Raw genomic sequence first — 17,642 nt, 5'->3', positions numbered from 1 at the left:
CTACAGAGGCCTTAACGACATCTCCATCAAGAACCGGTATCCCCTGCCCCTCATTGCCACCGCCACTGAGCTCCTGGAAGGAGCTAAGATTTTCACCAAGCTGGATTTGCGTAATGCCTATCATCTGGTCAGGATACGAGAGGGGGACGAATGGAAAACAGCCTTCAACACCCCAACCGGACATTATGAGTACTTGGTGATGCCCTTTGGACTGACTAATGCCCCAGCAGTGTTTCAGGGCCTTGTCAACGACGTTTTGAGGGACATGTTGAATATTTTTGTGTTTGTGTATCTTGATGACATTCTTATTTTTTCTCGTGATGAATCTACCCATGTGCAGCATGTCAGGAAGGTGCTGCAAAGGCTCCTTGACAACCACCTATTTGTGAAGGCAGAAAAATGTGACTTTCACCAGTCTTCTGTATCGTTCTTAGGGTTTATTCCAGGGGTGGGCAAACTACGGCCCGGGGGCCACATCCGGCCCGCCAAGTGTTTGAATACGGCCCGCCCAATCTTTCAAAAGTATTTAATTTAAACTCAACATACAACCTGGCATCATGGCCTGAGCCAACCTTTTGATGGTTGTATCAATTTCGTTGTTTGACATGGTCTGTTGTTTACAAAGTGCTCCTGAAAAAAGAGACACAAGCACATAATAATAATAAAAATTAAAATAATAATTATTATATTATTATTATAACTATTATGATTATTATATTTATTATATTAATGATAATTATTGTATTAATTATATATAATAATATTGTTATATTTGCATATTTTACATAATAATAATATAATTATTATTTTTATTTTATTTTAATTATTATAATATTTTATTATTTTTAAAATATTTAAATATAAATATAAAATAAGAAATAATAATAGCAGATTGCATGACAATTTTACAGATACAATAATACCAGGTGGACTGTTACGTGTAAAATATATAGTCTGCCCCCCCTGGAAATTTTGTTATATCAATGCGGCCCGCGAGTCAAAAAGTTTGCCCACCCCTGGTTTATTCTGTCTGAGGGGGAGGTGAGGATGGACCCGGGAAAAGTCTCGGCGGTTGCAGAGTGGCCCACTCCAAAGTCTCGCAAAGATGTTCAAAGATTTCTGGGATTTGCTAATTTTTATTGTAAATATATCAGAAATTTTAGCTCGGTAGCCTCTCCTCTCCATGCCCTCACCTCTCCGCACAAACCATTTGACTGGACTTCTGAGTGTGAGAAAGCTTTTGTGAAGCTTAAGGATAGTTTCACCACAGCCCCGGTGCTTGCCATCCCTGATCCCCATCTGCAGTTCGTGGTTGAAGTAGATGCATCAGATATTGGAGTCGGAGCCGTCCTGTCCCAGATCGGTACAAAAGACGGTAAACTACATCCATGTGCCTTTCTGTCTAAAAAGTTGTCTTCAGCAGAGTGCAATTATGACATTGGGGATCGCGAGTTATTGGCAGTCAAGACGGCTCTGGAAGAATGGAGACACTGGCTGGAGGGGTGCCGTTCCAGGTATGGACAGACCACAAGAATTTGGAATATCTCAAATCCGCCAAGAGATTAAATTCTCGACAGGCTAGGTGGTCATTGTTCTTCAGCCGTTTCAATTTTACCTTGTCATACCGTCCGGGTTCCAAGAACACCAAGCCGGATGCTTTGTCCCGTATTTTTTTTCCTTCGGAAAAGGAACCTGAGGAAGTCGCAACCATCCTGCCTAACTCATGTTTTGTCTCGGCCTTGCAGTGGGCAATAGAAGACAAGGTTAGGGAGGCAGGACTCGAAGTGCCTCGGCCCCCAAACTGCCCTGCAGATAAGTTATTTGTTGTGGAAGCCATGAGGGGTCCGGTCATTCATTGGGCTCACACCAATAAGACCTCCTGTCACCCTGGGGTTAAAAAGACCATATTCGTAACCCAGCAACGCTTTTGGTGGCCCAACATGGCAAAGGATGTTTCGGAGTATGTCTCTGCCTGTCCTGTTTGTGCTGCTAACAAATCTTCATCACAGAAACCCGTGGGAGAACTCCGGCCCTTGTCTATTCCCCACCGGCCCTGGACCCATATCTCGTTGGATTTTGTTTGTGGATTGCCCCCGTCAGAGGAGAAGACAGTGGTACTCACAGTTGTGGACAGATTTTCCAAAATGTCAAGGTTCATTCCTTTTGTTAAGATTCCCTCGACCAAAGAAACGGCCGAGGCACTGATGAACAATATATTTTGCATTTTTGGTTTCCCTCAGGACATAGTGTCCGATCGTGGTCCTCAATTTGTCTCCTTGTTTTGGAAGGAATTTTGTGGCTTGCTGGGATCCACAGTCAGTCTCTCATCCGGATTTCACCCCCAGTCGAATGGACAGGCAGAAAGGATCAACCAGGTGCTTGAGACAAAGTTGAGGTGCCTTGCCTCTCAAAACCCCTCCTCTTGGGCTAAACAACTCTTGTGGGTGGAATTGGCCCACAATACCTTGCCTAGTGCATCCACCGGTATGTCTCCGCATCATGTGGTATTTGGTCACCAACCCTCCTTGTTCCCCTCTCTCAGCAAGGATTCCGTTGTTCCCTCCGCCTTGGCCTTGGTGGGCCGCATCAAGAGAGTTTGGCAGAGGGCCCGCAAAAACCTTCAAAGGCAGTCTGATATTTACAAGGTGGCGGCGGACCGTAAAAGAATTCCTGCTCCTGCCTATACGGTGGGCCAAAGAGTTTGGCTGTCCTCCAAGACCCTTCCCCTGAGAGTGGAGTCTAAGAAGCTTGCTCCTAGGTTCGTCGGCCCATTTCCAATTTCCAAAGTTATTAATCCTGTCTCAGTCCGTCTGAAACTACCTAGGTCCATGCGAACCCACCCATCCTTTCATGTGAGCCAGATCAAGCCTGCGAAAACCAGCCCCCTGGTCCCGCCAGCCAGCCACCCACCGCCCGCCCGATTCATAGATGGAGGTCCGGTTTACACAGTCAGGAAACTGCTGGCTGCTCGACGGCGGGGTCGAGGTTGGCAGTATCTCGTCGACTGGGAGGGGTATGGACCTGAGGAACGCCAATGGGTACCCTCCCGGTTCATTTTGGATCCCTCCCTCATCAAAGACTTTCATGTAGCTCACCCTGAGGTTCCTGGGCCGTCAGGAGCCGGCCATTGAGGGAGGGGTTCTGTCATGCCTGCCATTGCCTACCCCGCCTTCGCCTTGGAGACCACGCCTCCTGCCTGAATGTGCTCAGGTGTCCCTCATCACCTCATTTCCTGCTGGCTATATATTGCCTCTGATCCCTCCTGTCTGGTGCAAGTTCGTTGTACTCCCATGTCTCGTTCTAGCATTCCTTGTCATCGCCTCGCCTGGTTCTCGACCCTCGCCTGCCTTTCGACCTCTCCTTCTGCCTGCCGCTCTTGGATACCTTTGCCTTATTGGACTGACTTCCCGTGTACCGACCCTCACCAGCGTGTAGAACCTTACCTCGTGTCGTGCCTGCCAATTCTGCCTTTGGGTCCTCCTCCCCACGTCCTGCCCCTGACATTAACAAGTTTATGAAGTTTTATATAATAATATAAAGTCAATTCTACGCTAAAACAATAGTGGGCATGTAACAAACCTTGCTCTGTGCTGAAATTCGTCTCCTCAGATGAAATGTGGGGTCCGAACGAAGTAAGTTTGTGGGCGGGGCTTTGTTGCTCGTGTTCAAAATTCTACCCAACGCTTTGGGTTGTCCAAAATAACCCAGCACAATAAGAGTGTAGAAACTTCACACTCAGATGCAAACCATGCCAGTAAACGTTGAAGGTCACAGCCCAGAGAGGCCATCAGGACCACATAGTCCGCAAATAGCAGAGATGACATCCTAAGGCCCCCAAACTGGACTCCTTCGATGCCTTAGTTGTGCCTAGAAATTTGGTCCATGAAAATTATGAACAGAATCGGTGACAAAGGGCAGCCTGGCTGAGGCCAAAGTTCACCGGAAACAGGCTCGACTTACTGCTGGCAATGCCAACCAAGGTCCTGGTGGAGCACACCCCAAAGGACGCCACGGGGGACATGGTCAAATGTCTTTTCCAAATCAGCAAAGCACATGTAGACTGGTTGGGCAACTCCCATGTACCGTCCAGCACCCTCACAAGGGTGTAGAGCTAGTCCAGTGTTCAGCAACTGGAACGAAAACCACATCACACTTTTTGCTGCTGAAGTGCGACTAACGGTCATACCCTTCTCTCAAGCACTCTGGAATAGACTTTCCCAGAGAGGCTGAGGAGTGTGATCCCCATAGTCAGAACACAACCTCCGGCCAGATAGCAGCAGACACAAAGGTTTCTGACAAGACATTTCCAACATTCAATACAACTTTGACAGTGAACACTCAACAATTCTATCAAATTAAAAACAATTACATTGGCCAAGCCCATTCATTACACGATCCTTTAAAATAATTTTAAATTCTCCAAACGTAATAAGTTGAGGTAAGTTTAATTAATTTTGCTAATCATTCCATGCAAAGAGAGCAGCATATTGGAATGCTGTCTGAACTCTGTTCTGACTCTAGGAACTACCATCAGTATGTTTTTCTGAGAGCGCAGAACATGTTGGTATTTGTGCATGTATGTACAGAGGTAAGATGGTAGGAGCCCGAGAATACATTTGTAGATAAAAATAAACCAATGAACCCACCTGCAAACATACAGGGATGGAAACTCAGCTGCAGCATACAATGTACATTGGTGAACACCAATGCCTTGGCCAGTCATGAAGCGTAAGACAGAGTGGTAAACGGTGATTTGATGCATTCAAAAAAAGTCACCATAATCCAGCAAAGATAATAAAAAAAGTAGCAAAAATTAAATACTTTTAAGTTGAAAGTTTTATAAAATGAGTAGCAATGTCACACTCTGTGTGACCGGTTGATCTATGTTGTGTTGGTTCTCCCCATTTCCTGTTTTATTTTGCAAGCACTTCCTGTTTTTTGCCATTTTACTGTCACCTTTGCTCCGTTTCCAGGGAAGCTGCTGCTGTCTGTCCCAGCTGGTGGCATTTGGCAATTAGTTGGCTTTTTCAGGAAAGTGTGTGGCTTGTCTCAGTGCTGTTTCATTAGCCACATTTACATGGACCAAAATATTCCAATTCCATCTAACCTTTGTATACACCTCATTCTGAAAGAAAAGTGCCAATCCGAATGAATATATATATATAATTATATATATTGTGACATTTTTGCAGAGCTTTTGAAACTAACCATGAGTATTCTGTCCACAGCGAAGACAAGAAAAGTACAGCACGTGTGGACTTTTTATGCGGAAATGAACTTTCCCATAAAACCCATCATGAAGCTTGTCATGGTTTGACAAGTTAAGAGTGTAACCTGTGGAACTTGAGGCTCAAACCGCTTCCTCTGTGAATGTTTTGCACTTTTGAAGCGGTATTTCATCACCACCATCAGAACTTCCCTGCAGCCTGTAGACAAGTCAAGGGGGTCCCCTGGGAGACCAAAGAGCACAATGTAAACTTCCTGCACAGAGGCGTGCTTCATACTGCCGCTCTACCTTCAATGGATCTATGGATATGAAAACCAGTAAAAGATGACAGTTGGAGGGTCTCAAATTGTTAGGCCAAAGATGGTAGAGGTGAGCCAGTCCACTCTGTTGATGCTTGGTTCTCTTTAATGAAAGCCTGAGGAGTTGTAGCTGCATGGAAGCAGGAAGAGGATGATTAAATCACACAGGATTGCTTGTCATATTTGACCTGAGTGCACCCAGAGGAGATGGGCCACAAGTGGGAAACACATTGCCCATTTTCAGCCCCTCTGAGGTGGTCTGCTTTTTAAATCTATCATGCAAAATTGTTTGTCTTGTTGTATGTTCAATACTTTCCCTTCTTCTTGTTGTCGACTGCCTGTGTTCACAGTTGTGGTTCAATACTCTGGTCTTGATTTTTTTTTTATTAGACATTTTTCCTGACTATAAATTGTAAAAATGTGCTTTGCTAGACTATTCCTAACTGTATGTTCATATGTTCGTATGTTTCATTGTTTGTATTGTTCACAAAAAAGGGTCTTTATCACACACAGAACAAAGAGACAACACTTACAAAGCATTTTCTCTTACATATTTGTCATTTCTGCTTACTTTCAACTGTCATTTTACCACTGGTCTGCGTCTTTTGTCCATGTAGCATTTGAGCTGAAGTGAACCCAACTGAACTGCAAATAGACCGAGAGCCATGTCTTTGGTTTGCACCAAAGTAACGAACCACAATTGTGAATGTGGCCTTGGTCCAATTGTTTGGTGAATACCAGGGTTTGGATGTTCTTGTTCACACTTGGGATGCTCCAATCGGGCTCTTATATGGTAATGGTAATGGTTTTATTTATTAAATCCTACCCCTCCATCTGGTACTTTTACAATCACTAACTGTTACATTTGTTCACTTCCTGCTTTCCATAATACAGTTTAAGTTTTTTTTTGTTTTTTTTTTAAATAATGCACCTCGTACCAAAGTACTCGGTGATATGAGCATCCAATGCCATAATGGGTACCATAGTGCATGTTAATATAGTGATATATATAGCACATCATGACTGGTTCAAGACTCTTCATCCTTGTATTTAGCAAACATCAACTGCTTGTATTGTTTCTTGAATTGGCTCATCGTTGTGCATTGTTTGATTTCCTTACTCAATCCATTCCATAGTTTGATTCCACATACTGAAATGCTATGGCTAGCATAACGTAGTCCTAGCATAGAAGTGTTTCAAATGTACTTCTTCCCTGAGATCATATTTCTCCTCTCTTGTAGAGAAGTATTTATGGTGCCGATTCCAATCATCCATTCGTCATATTCAAGCATCCCAAGTTCACACTTGACCAAATGAACTATCTGAGGAAATGGACCAGTTTGTTTTAAATGAACCTAAAGCTGGCCTTACATCCCAACGTATAATTATTCCCTAACAGATATATTTTGGGGTGTGAATGGATTGATTGGACTAACATTAATTTCAATGGGAAAAAATGCTTCGGTTTTGGTATGTTTAGATTTCCTGAAAACAAATTACCACTGTACAATCACTGTAGCTGTTATCAATTTCTTGTATTGATATGATGATGATGATATCATTCAGTATGAGAGTGCCGCGAAGTCTGAAAAAAAAGTTAGACCCCAAATGGATTCCCTCCGTTGTGCCATACGCCTGCCGGAACCGGAGCCTACATCCGGGATTTCAACCTTGCAGACTACTTACGGAGGCTGCAACGGATTCTGTGTGACATCTGCCCAGTGATGTCACAGTTACTAAGAAAAAGTAATCCGATTACTGACTACTGATTACTGAATTAAAAAGTAACATTGTTATGTTACAGATTACGTTATTTTGAAAGTAAGGAAGTTACAAGTTATTTTTTCAGTTACTTAACAGCGGCTGCCTGCAACGTCCTTTCACCACAGAACATCACCCAGTCTATTAAATTAAATAATTATTAAAAATATTCAAAATAGAACTATTTTTATTGGTGCAACATCAGCAATGTTTTTAAAGTTGAAGAAAAATATTGTAGCGTTGGGTTGTTGTGTTGCTCCGAGCTGCTGTTTCGTGTGTGGACGCTGGAGGGCAGTTGGGTTCAGCCTTCGGGTTGGCGCGGCCATTTGGAAGAAAAGGGAGTAGAACAAGAGTTCTAAGGAAGTATTGCTGTGTGTTTACATGGGTCAACATAAGACACTTACTGTCCTGCCGGCAGACCGAGCAGGACAGTAAGTGTCTTATATTGTTTTTGAAAATAAACGGCCAACTGAATACGGCCATCCTGACCACTGTTATTCAGCTGCCGCTACAATAGTAATGCAAAGTGACGGTGGATAAGTAACTTAAATCAGATTATTTGTTTTGAAATAGTAACTAGCTGGATTACTTCAGCTACATTACTGAATAAAAGTTAATGCAAGAGTAACGCGTGACCGACATCACTGGCTCTGAGATGAGTTTTAACAGTAATCCATGTTATTATTTCAATCATGACTATTATTACATTATCATTAGTGGTTGTGAGATCATTTGAACCTGAAAAAAAGTTTGTTGTTTAAGTCTGGTGCTTCGGTGGTGGTCTAGCCGAACTAACCAGCAAATACAAATAGACGGTGTAGACATTGAAGGAAAATACATTTCTGGGGATCACAATAGATGAAAATATGAGCTGGAAACCTCATATTACAAATATACAACATAAGGTGGCTAGAAATATTTCAATCACTCCACACTCTTTATTGCTCTCTGGTTCTACCACATCTTACTTATTGTGTGGAAATATGGGCTAATAACTATAAAAGCAATCTTCACTCGCTAAATGTACTGCAAAAAAGGTCAGTAAGGATAATTCATAATGCCGCCTACAGAGAACATACTAACTCCTTATTTCTAAAATCACAAATACTTCAACTTGCTGATATAGTTCATCTTCAAACAGCTAAAATAATGCATAAGGCTAAAAATAAGCAATTAGCTAAAAATGTCATCCAATACTTCTCTACAAGAGAGGAGAAATATGATCTCAGGGAAGAAGTACATTTGAAACACTTCTATGCTAGGACTACGTTATGCTAGCCATAGCATTTCAGTATGTGGAATCAAACTATGGAATGGATTGAGTAAGGAAATCAAACAATGCACAACGATGAGCCAATTCAAGAAACAATACAAGCAGTTGATGTTTGCTAAATACAAGGATGAAGAGTCTTGAACCAGTCATGATGTGCTATATATATCACTATATTGACACGCACTATGGTACCCATTATGGCATTGGATGCTCATATTGCATGCGTGCATTATTTAAAAAAAAAAAAAAAAAAAAAAAACCTTAAACTGTATTATGGAAAGCAGGAAGTGAACAAATGTAACAATTACTGATTGTAAAAGTACCAGATGGAGGGGTAGGATTTAATAAGCTTTGCTTCTTCCTACTCCTTTTGGACATGTGGAACTGGGAACTGATTATGGGATGCACTCAATTGTAATCTGATGCATGTTCAAATGAAATAAAACCATTACCATTACCATTACCATTACCATAACTGACACCTACTGAATTCGACATTCATAAGTTGGTGGTCTCATTCAGCCATTTTATTCTTGAAAATACTTAATGTGAGCATAAAATATGTTCTAAAATATGCATATTTTCTGACAAATAGCAGGCAATAGTCAAGCACAAAACAGAAATCATTAATCAATTTATGAATGTTTGCAAATCCACGGTAGAGTGAGGGAGTGATGTTAGAAACGTAGTGAGGAATGATTGTGTCGTCCTTTCTGAGCGACTGTCTGAGGCGAGCCAGGGAAGTTGTTTTAAGGGGAGTAAATGGAAACAGCTTTTTCCAGATGGTCGGAGCAAGACAAAAGCATATATATGCTTCACAAGGAGGAAGCATCTGCTTAAAGAAGTCTTCTTCTGTTTGTTTTAAACTGTGCCGGGTCAAAAAAATGGGCTTCTCTTCTGGTGATGCAGCACAATCGGCTTGGAAAAAGAATACCAATCAAAGCTGTAATGAGGAGCCAGATTGAGTGTTTATTTTACAATCTATGCTCTCCAAATGAAGGCGTTTCTATTCCGTGTGTTACCAGAGGGAATGGAGGTCCCGGGATGCTCAACACAACTGCTGACACAACACAAATCCTGAAAGAGCTGCCACTTGATTTACCAAAGCAAAATGTCACAGTAATTGTGAAGATTTATATCAAGGCTTGGAAAGAGCTGACGAGGTGGTGCTGTTATCAGATGTGACAAGAACCATATGAGCTCAAATGAGGCCTGCTAAAGTGACCACTTCTGCCCAAGGTTGCCCCCCCCCTCCTCCCCCCTCAGACAAAGCTGATTTGAACCTTCATTTTTCACCCAACTTTAAAAGCCCTCATCACTTCCAAGACGGTTGGTTTGGATTTACATGTTATCATCATACATCCTCATCGCCTGCTCCAAAATACACTCTGTAGTTCAAATGCATTTGCAGGTGACCTCCTATGAAAGATGATGATAATGTTTAAGGTGATGATTACATATGAATGAAAGTAACATAGCAACATAGGAGGAAAATGTACAGACTGTATGATATCAGATAAAGTCAACGCTACAGACAACTGAGGTGATAGCAACACTTTGCTAACGGTGGTTTGCAAATTCATTCATTCATTCATTCATTTTCTACCGCTTTTCCTCATGAGGGTCGCGGGGGTGCTGGAGCCTATCCCAGCTGTCTTGGGGCGAGAGGCGGGGTACACCCTGGACTGGTGGCCAGCCAATCCCAGGGCACATATAGACAAACAACCATTCACACTCACATTCATACCTATGGACAATTTGGAGTGGCCAATTAACCTAGCATGTTTTTGGAATGTGGGAGGAAACCGGAGTACCCGGAGAAAGCCCACGCATGCACGGGGAGAACATGCAAACGCCACTCAGAGATGGCCGAGAGTGGAATCGAACCCTGGTCTCCTAGCTGTGAAGTCTGCGCGCTAACCACTCGTCCACCGTGCCCCCGGTTTGCAAATTCATTAAAGACTAAAGATGAGAAGTACACCACTATCTGTATCTGTTCACCCGGCTAAATGATCTGTATCCGTATATGTACTCGGAATGGGCGGGGCATAAACCAGAAGTAGGTGTGATTTTTCAAGAAAATTGGCGGGGCATGAAGATGAAGTGGCTGTAGTTAACTGGAAATGGTCGGGGCTTAATTCGGTACATTATTTTTAAATCTTAAATGAACATGTATTGATGAGAAGTTACTATATTTATTGTTATTAACCAGCTATATGTGTACTGTGTATGTGTGTAAGTCATATGTCAGATTTATTCTTTTTTTTTTTAATAAATCTTTCCATAACTTTCTGTTTTTGTCTTCTTAATTTTTTCTACACTGTAATTTTCACAGGCCCATAAAAAACAGCCACTTTGGATATCTCTGGTTTACAAGGCGCCGACACGCTGGGTTGAGGTGTGCTTCGGCAGCAAACCTCTTTTACACCTCTTTTAGGATTACACAATTTGCATGATGAAAAAAAACACTTCTCTTTCTAATGCACGCTGCACGGGAATTCGGGAAAAAAAAACTTTTTGAGGAAAATTTGCTTTTCAAGTCAGACAAAATCTAAACCACTACTTTTTGGCATCACTAAACCTCAGCTCGTAGCATGAAATGATTAAACCTGATTTTTGTTGTTTGCTTTTTGTTGGGCTTTTAGGTTTTAGAAAAAATACCTATACATTCTCAACAAAATTGGCCTTTTAATATATACATGTGTTATTTTGCAAAACAGTGAATTCATCTACTCTATCATCTAATCTATCAGAGCTAGGAGACCAGGGTTCAATTCCACCCTCGGCCATCTCTGTGTGGAGTTGGTGCATGTTCTCCCCGTGCATGCGTGGGTTTTCTCCGGGTACTGCGGTTTCCTCCCACATTCCAAAAACATGCTAGGTTAATTGGCCACTCCAAATTGTCCATAGGTATGAACGTGAGTGTGAATGGTTGTTTGTCTATATGTGCCCTGTGATTGGCTGGCCACCAGTCCAGGGTGTACCCCGCCTCTCGCCCGAAGAGAGCTGGGATAGGCTCCGGCACCCCCCACGACCCTCTTGAGGATTAGCGATAGAAAATGAATGAATATTGAATCCTACTCCACAAAAAGTCACTTATCACAGTCGGGTCTGGAACCGATTAATCAAAATAAATAAGGGACAACTCCACTTTACACCCACTCGTTGTTATTGATAACCACCACTTTGCATAAGAGAAACAAATACTATAACTCCAAATAAGCCACGTAGTCATAACCGTACCCACCAACCACCAAATTTGAGATGTGTTTAAATTCAATGCCACTGCTCCTCCCACCAGTTATTAACGGAAAACACCACCATGCGTAACTGAAGCAAAAAATAACAAATAATCACAAAATCAAAGTCCTCTGCAATGGGACAATAATCTTCCCACCAGTTATTAATGATAAATGCCACCTTGCATAATATAAAAATAATACTCAAAAATAGCACACAAATCGGAAAAAAATAGTACTGAAGTGTTGGCACACATAAATTAAAGGTAAGCCAAATCCTGCTAATGACCTTCATCATATTGAGTTTAATCTTTTGAGCCATTTTTATGAGGGCTGATGTGCACTCGAAGTAGCCAATGAAAAAGACTATTTTCACTTGTTTTTAACACCTCTGTGGTGGCATTTTCAAAGTACAGATGAGACAAACAACTGGGTGTCACCAGCTGGCATTATCAAGCTAGCCAAGAACAGAATAAAGTTTTATGGTGGAATTATTTGAAGGGCTTGCATGCGTTGTTCTTGGGTACCTAAAACTACTTCAATACCTTTTGCATTTAGGGGAAAAAACAATATTGCAGTACAAAAAGTGGGTCAGACCATTTAATACACTACACTATTTCTATTTTATTGTGTTGCTGGTGTTAAACAACTGTGTCCTGGTGCATATTTGTATTTATCCTTCCAGCAGTGTGTCATTTCTTCATTTTGAGGCTTTGCACCTTTGAAAAGGAGAGCAGGCAAGCAGGAGACATCTGCTTCACTTTAATGACTATCACAAATGTTGCAGTAATTCCACTCCGACTTACAGACTTCCCGCCCCTTCAGCGTACTCCCAAATTACAGCAATGGAATGGGGGCATTTTTTTCGGCCAGCTTGGAGAATCTGAACAATTCCGTCTGTGGGCTTGCATCATGGAGGCTCGCAGCCAGTCCAGCAGCCAACAGGTTCTATGCAAAGATGTGAGTACTTTTTTTATATACTCTATATATACCATGTCATTATATTCAATTGTATTTGACATTTAGCTCTCAAAAAATTGGTTGTCGCTTTCTGGTTCAAGAAAAAGTAGACACTAATAAAATATTGATCCATCTCCACAAATTACAACTATGCAATCTGAATAATAACTCCTCTATTTGCCTTATATCTACAATATTCTTCTCTCATTCTCTTTATTATAATCCATCCTTCTCTTATCCCCTGTTGCACACAATGCCTAACCTTGGCTGATTCAGTATATTAATATTTATACATCAGGTTTTTTTATAAAATGATGTGAATCAAAAGGTTATATGATGTTCACATGACAAATATTATCAATAAGGATAGTGTGTTTTGTTTTTCCTTCCAATGTTTTGGCAACACAAAATTACTACTTGAAGCTTTCGTCATGGAAAAAATGATTAGACCACTTTGTTTCTTCAGTTTCTTGTTCATTTTAATGCCCGGTACGATTAAAGGTTTGGCCAAATATAACGATGACAAAAATATCTCATAAGAGTCATTTTTTGTAAAGTGATTTTGGAAACATTGTCAAAACAAATATACCTTTAGAAGAAAGTGAAGAAACAATGGCTGTTTTTCCATGACTGTATGGGTTACTTTGAAAGAAGAGTAAACGTGGAATAACATGTTTGAGACTCTTGGTCTGCAATACAATTCATATAATATGAACAATTAAATACCAATTAAATATCTAATACAGTAATTGCTCAAAAATATATTTTTTATTTAAATAAAATCAAATGTTTTATTTTTGAGTAATCACTGTTGTAATTTAAAAAATTTTTACCTCGTAAACCTGAGGACCAACCTGAGTGCTGAGGACCAGCAGCGCCTGTCCCCTTTCTATACTTTGATTTCATCCACATCACCTGGTGGATGTTTGATTACGTTATCACGCCTGTAAAGGGCCTTTATTCACAAATGACGAAAACATGGAACATGAGCCTCCCCAGTAATGGCTGGCCAACCAAAATGACCCCAAGAGCGCAGCAACGACTCACCGAAGCGGTCACAAAAGACCTCCAAACCTCCAAAGAACTTCAGGCCCCACTTGCCTCAGTTAAGGGGGAACTGCACTTTTTTGGAATTTTGCCCATCATTCATAATCCTTGTACACATATTTTTTTTCCATTTTCTGCGCATTATAAAACAACAAAACCATGGAACCATGAATTCTGTTGTCTACCAAAAAAACCTCAAGGAGAATGACCGGATATCTGTTTGTGCCCTCAAGCTGAAACCAACTTGGGTTCTGGTTCTGCAAGTCCACCTCCAGTTCCCTAGTCAAAGTTCTGACCTGAATTCAATTGAGATTCTGTGACATGACCTTAAAAAGGCGGTCCAAGCTGAAACTAACTTGGGTTCTGGTTCTGGTTCTGCAAGTCCACCTCCAGTGCCCTAGTCAAAGTTCTGACCTGATTCCAATTGAGATTCTGTGACATGACCTTAAAAAGGCGGTCCAGGCTGAAACCAAGTAACAACTTGGGTTCTGGTTCTGCAAGTCCACCTCCAGTGCCCTAGTCAAAGTTCTGACCTGAATCCAATTGTGATTCTGTGACATGACCTTAAAAAGGCGGTCCAAGCTGAAACCAACTTGGGTTCTGGTTCTGGTTATGCAAGTCCACCTCCAGTGCCCTAGTCAAAGTTCTGACCTGAATCTAGTTGAGATTCTGTGACGTGACCTTAAAAAGGCGGTCTAAGCAGAAACCAACTTGGGTTCAGGTTCTGGTTTTGCAAGTCCACCTCCAGTGCCGTAGTCAAAGTTCTGACCTGAATCCATTTGAGATTCTGTGACATGACCTTAAAAAGGCGGTCCAAGCTGAAACTAACGTGGGTTCTGGTTCTGGTTCTGCAAGTCCACCTCCAGTTCCCTAGTCAAAGTTCTGATCTGAATCCAATTTACATTCTGTGACATGACCTTAAAAAGGCGGTCCAAGCTGAAACTAACGTGGGTTCTGGTTCTGGTTCTGCAAGTCCACCTCCAGTTCCCTAGTCAAAGTTCTGACCTGAATCCAATTGAGATTCTGTGACATGACCTTAAAAAGGCGGTCCAAGCAGAAAACAACTTGGGTTTTGGTTCCGGTTCTGCAAGTCCACCTCCAGTTCCCGAGTCAAAGTTCTGACCTGAATCCAATTGAGATTCTGTAAAATGACCTTAAAAAGGCAGTCCAAGCTGAGACCAACTTGGGTTCTGGTTCTGGTTCTGCAAGTCCACCTCCAGTTCCCTAGTCAAAGTTCTGATCTGAATCCAATTTACATTCTGTGACATGACCTTAAAAAGGCGGTCCAAGCTGAAACTAACTTGGGTTCTGGTTCTGGTTCTGCAAGTCCACCTCCAGTGCCCTAGTCAAAGTTCTGACCTGATTCCAATTGAGATTCTGTGACATGACCTTAAAAAGGCGGTCCAGGCTGAAACCAAGTAACAACTTGGGTTCTGGTTCTTCAAGTCCACCTCCAGTGCCCTAGTCAAAGTTCTGACCTGAATCCAATTGTGATTCTGTGACATGACCTTAAAAAGGCGGTCCAAGCTGAAACCAACTTGGGTTCTGGTTCTGGTTCTGCAAGTCCACCTCCAGTGCCCTAGTCAAAGTTCTGACCTGAATCTAGTTGAGATTCTGTGACGTGACCTTAAAAAGGCGGTCTAAGCAGAAACCAACTTGGGTTCAGGTTCTGGTTTTGCAAGTCCACCTCCAGTGCCGTAGTCAAAGTTCTGACCTGAATCCATTTGAGATTCTGTGACATGACCTTAAAAAGGCGGTCCAAGCTGAAACTAACGTGGGTTCTGGTTCTGCAAGTCCACCTCCAGTGCCCTAGTCAAAGTTCTGACCTGAATCCAATTGAGATTCTGTAAAATGACCTTAAAAAGGCAGTCCAAGCTGAGACCAACTTGGGTTCTGGTTCTGGTTCTGCAAGTCCACCTCCAGTTCCCTAGTCAAAGTTCTGATCTGAATCCAATTTACATTCTGTGACATGACCTTAAAAAGGCGGTCCAAGCTGAAACTAACGTGGGTTCTGGTTCTGGTTCTGCAAGTCCACCTCCAGTTCCCTAGTCAAAGTTCTGACCTGAATCCAATTGAGATTCTGTGACATGACCTTAAAAAGGCGGTCCAAGCAGAAAACAACTTGGGTTCTGGTTCCGGTTCTGCAAGTCCACCTCCAGTTCCCGAGTCAAAGTTCTGACCTGAATCCAATTGAGATTCTGTGACATGACCTTAAAAAGGCGGTCCAAGCTGAAACTAACGTGGGTTCTGGTTCTGCAAGTCCACCTCCAGTTCCCGAGTCAAAATTCTGACCTGAATCCAATTGAGATTCTGTGACATGACCTTAAAAAGGCGGTCCATGCTGAAAAACCCTTCAGTGTGGCTGAATTACAACAATTCTGCAAAGATGATTCCTCCACTGATAGACATCAATGACTTTCTTTCTGGGGGTGGGAGGCTCTGGGCCATGTAGCTTTGTATCTTTTTAATAATCCGTCCATCCATTTTCTATGCCACTTATTTTCCCCTTGATAATACATTTGTTTAAATAAAAAAGATGTTGTAATTGACTAATATTTAATTTAGTTTGATGGTCTGTAATATGTGAAAACAGAAAAAAAAAATCAGCACGGGGGCAAATACTTTTGTCCACCAATATACGTATGATTCATCATCTATCAAATGTATGTACGGAAGTGCGTCCTGGTGTGACAACGTGCGCCTCCTCTTGCTTGCTTTTGCTGTTTTCCTGGGGAAGCGTTCACTCTCTGCACACGAACAGCAGTAGGCTGCAGGCGTTCTTCTTCTCTAAACCTCTGGAGGGATCGTCTGGCTGATTCTCAACTCCAAAAACCTTTGAGCAGTAGCTGGCGGGGGGCCCGTGCTCTTTCACACCGCTCAGGCGGTCGCCGCTGCTGCCTCGTTGCCTGCCTGTCTTTCTCTTCACCGGCCCACCTTCCTCTTCCTGAAACCACTCGTGATTGCAAACGGCAGACAGTTAGCATTCCACTCCGTTTAAGTTGCCAGCGCTTATGCAATCCGCCACCGGAGAGTCATACGTTCACTCTGCAGACTTGGTGGACACTTTGATGTGCATCACGTTTTTATGGTCACTGTCACTGACATGTCAAATCTTCAAGAATACATTAATGGCAAATGCATTAATGGGGCTTTACCAAAGTCATGCTGGAGATAAAAAATTCTATCCATAATGCATGGAAATGATCTTTGCCACTACCTTCACCTCCTTCTAAAACAATGCAAATGGCACTTTATAGAATTATAACGTGTGAAATACAGTCATCCCTCGTTTATCACAGTTATCTGGTTACAGACCCGACTGTGATAGGTGAATTTCTGGCAAGTAGGATTCAATATTAATAAATGTAATATTTTAATAGTTGGAGCTAACTTGTTTATCACCTTCTAAAAATGGGTTTTAACATTATTAGAGACCAGTAGATATGAAATAACCCCCCTATAGTCGGGAAACAAACATGGAAACAAAACATAATAACGCAATGTTAGCATTGGGAAAGCTCCTTGTTGTTGTTTTCGTATCTTGAATGTTATATGGGTCAACGTCAGAGATCAACACCAGTCTATCAGTCAGTCTAACATTCATCTGGCAAACATCATCCACTCCGACACGACTGCTAGCTATGTTTACATCACATTGCGCCAGGTAAAATGATATCATCAGTTGTGGGGTTAAACTGTAACCATAATAAAAACTTGAGTAACTGTACAGTATTAAGAAACATTTTAACATTCTAATTCTAATACAAGTTTAAAAAAACTTTTGAGTGATAACCATGGACATACGTAGACGCCGCATCGATTGGGTTTGCCCAATG

At 41.9% G+C, this 17,642-nt stretch overlaps 2 protein-coding genes across 4 annotated transcripts in view; both read left to right on the top strand.

Moving 5' to 3' along the window:
• The first annotated feature begins 2,203 nt into the window (after positions 1-2,203).
• Positions 2,204-3,131, top strand: LOC131131408 (uncharacterized). Its single transcript, XM_058076102.1, has 2 exons — positions 2,204-2,375; positions 2,543-3,131. Exons 1-2 carry the CDS (start codon positions 2,350-2,352, stop codon positions 3,129-3,131), a joined length of 615 nt encoding a protein of 204 aa, XP_057932085.1. The 5' UTR covers positions 2,204-2,349.
• A 9,576-nt stretch (positions 3,132-12,707) lies between these two features.
• Positions 12,708-17,642, top strand: part of tnmd (tenomodulin) — an 88,803-nt gene continuing 83,868 nt past the window's right edge. For all 3 annotated transcript variants that reach the window (XM_058076235.1, XM_058076237.1, XM_058076236.1), the window contains exon 1: positions 12,708-12,759. In XM_058076235.1, the coding sequence (XP_057932218.1) occupies positions 12,712-12,759 (48 nt within the window). In that variant the 5' untranslated portion in view covers positions 12,708-12,711. The remainder of the gene's footprint in view (positions 12,760-17,642) is intronic.

This window comes from Doryrhamphus excisus, chromosome 6 (genome assembly GCF_030265055.1).
Source record: "Doryrhamphus excisus isolate RoL2022-K1 chromosome 6, RoL_Dexc_1.0, whole genome shotgun sequence".
In the NCBI taxonomy this organism is placed as follows: Eukaryota; Metazoa; Chordata; class Actinopteri; order Syngnathiformes; family Syngnathidae; genus Doryrhamphus; species Doryrhamphus excisus.
The sequence above is the reverse complement of the archived record's forward strand: the minus strand, read 5'-3'. Positions and strand labels throughout refer to the sequence as shown.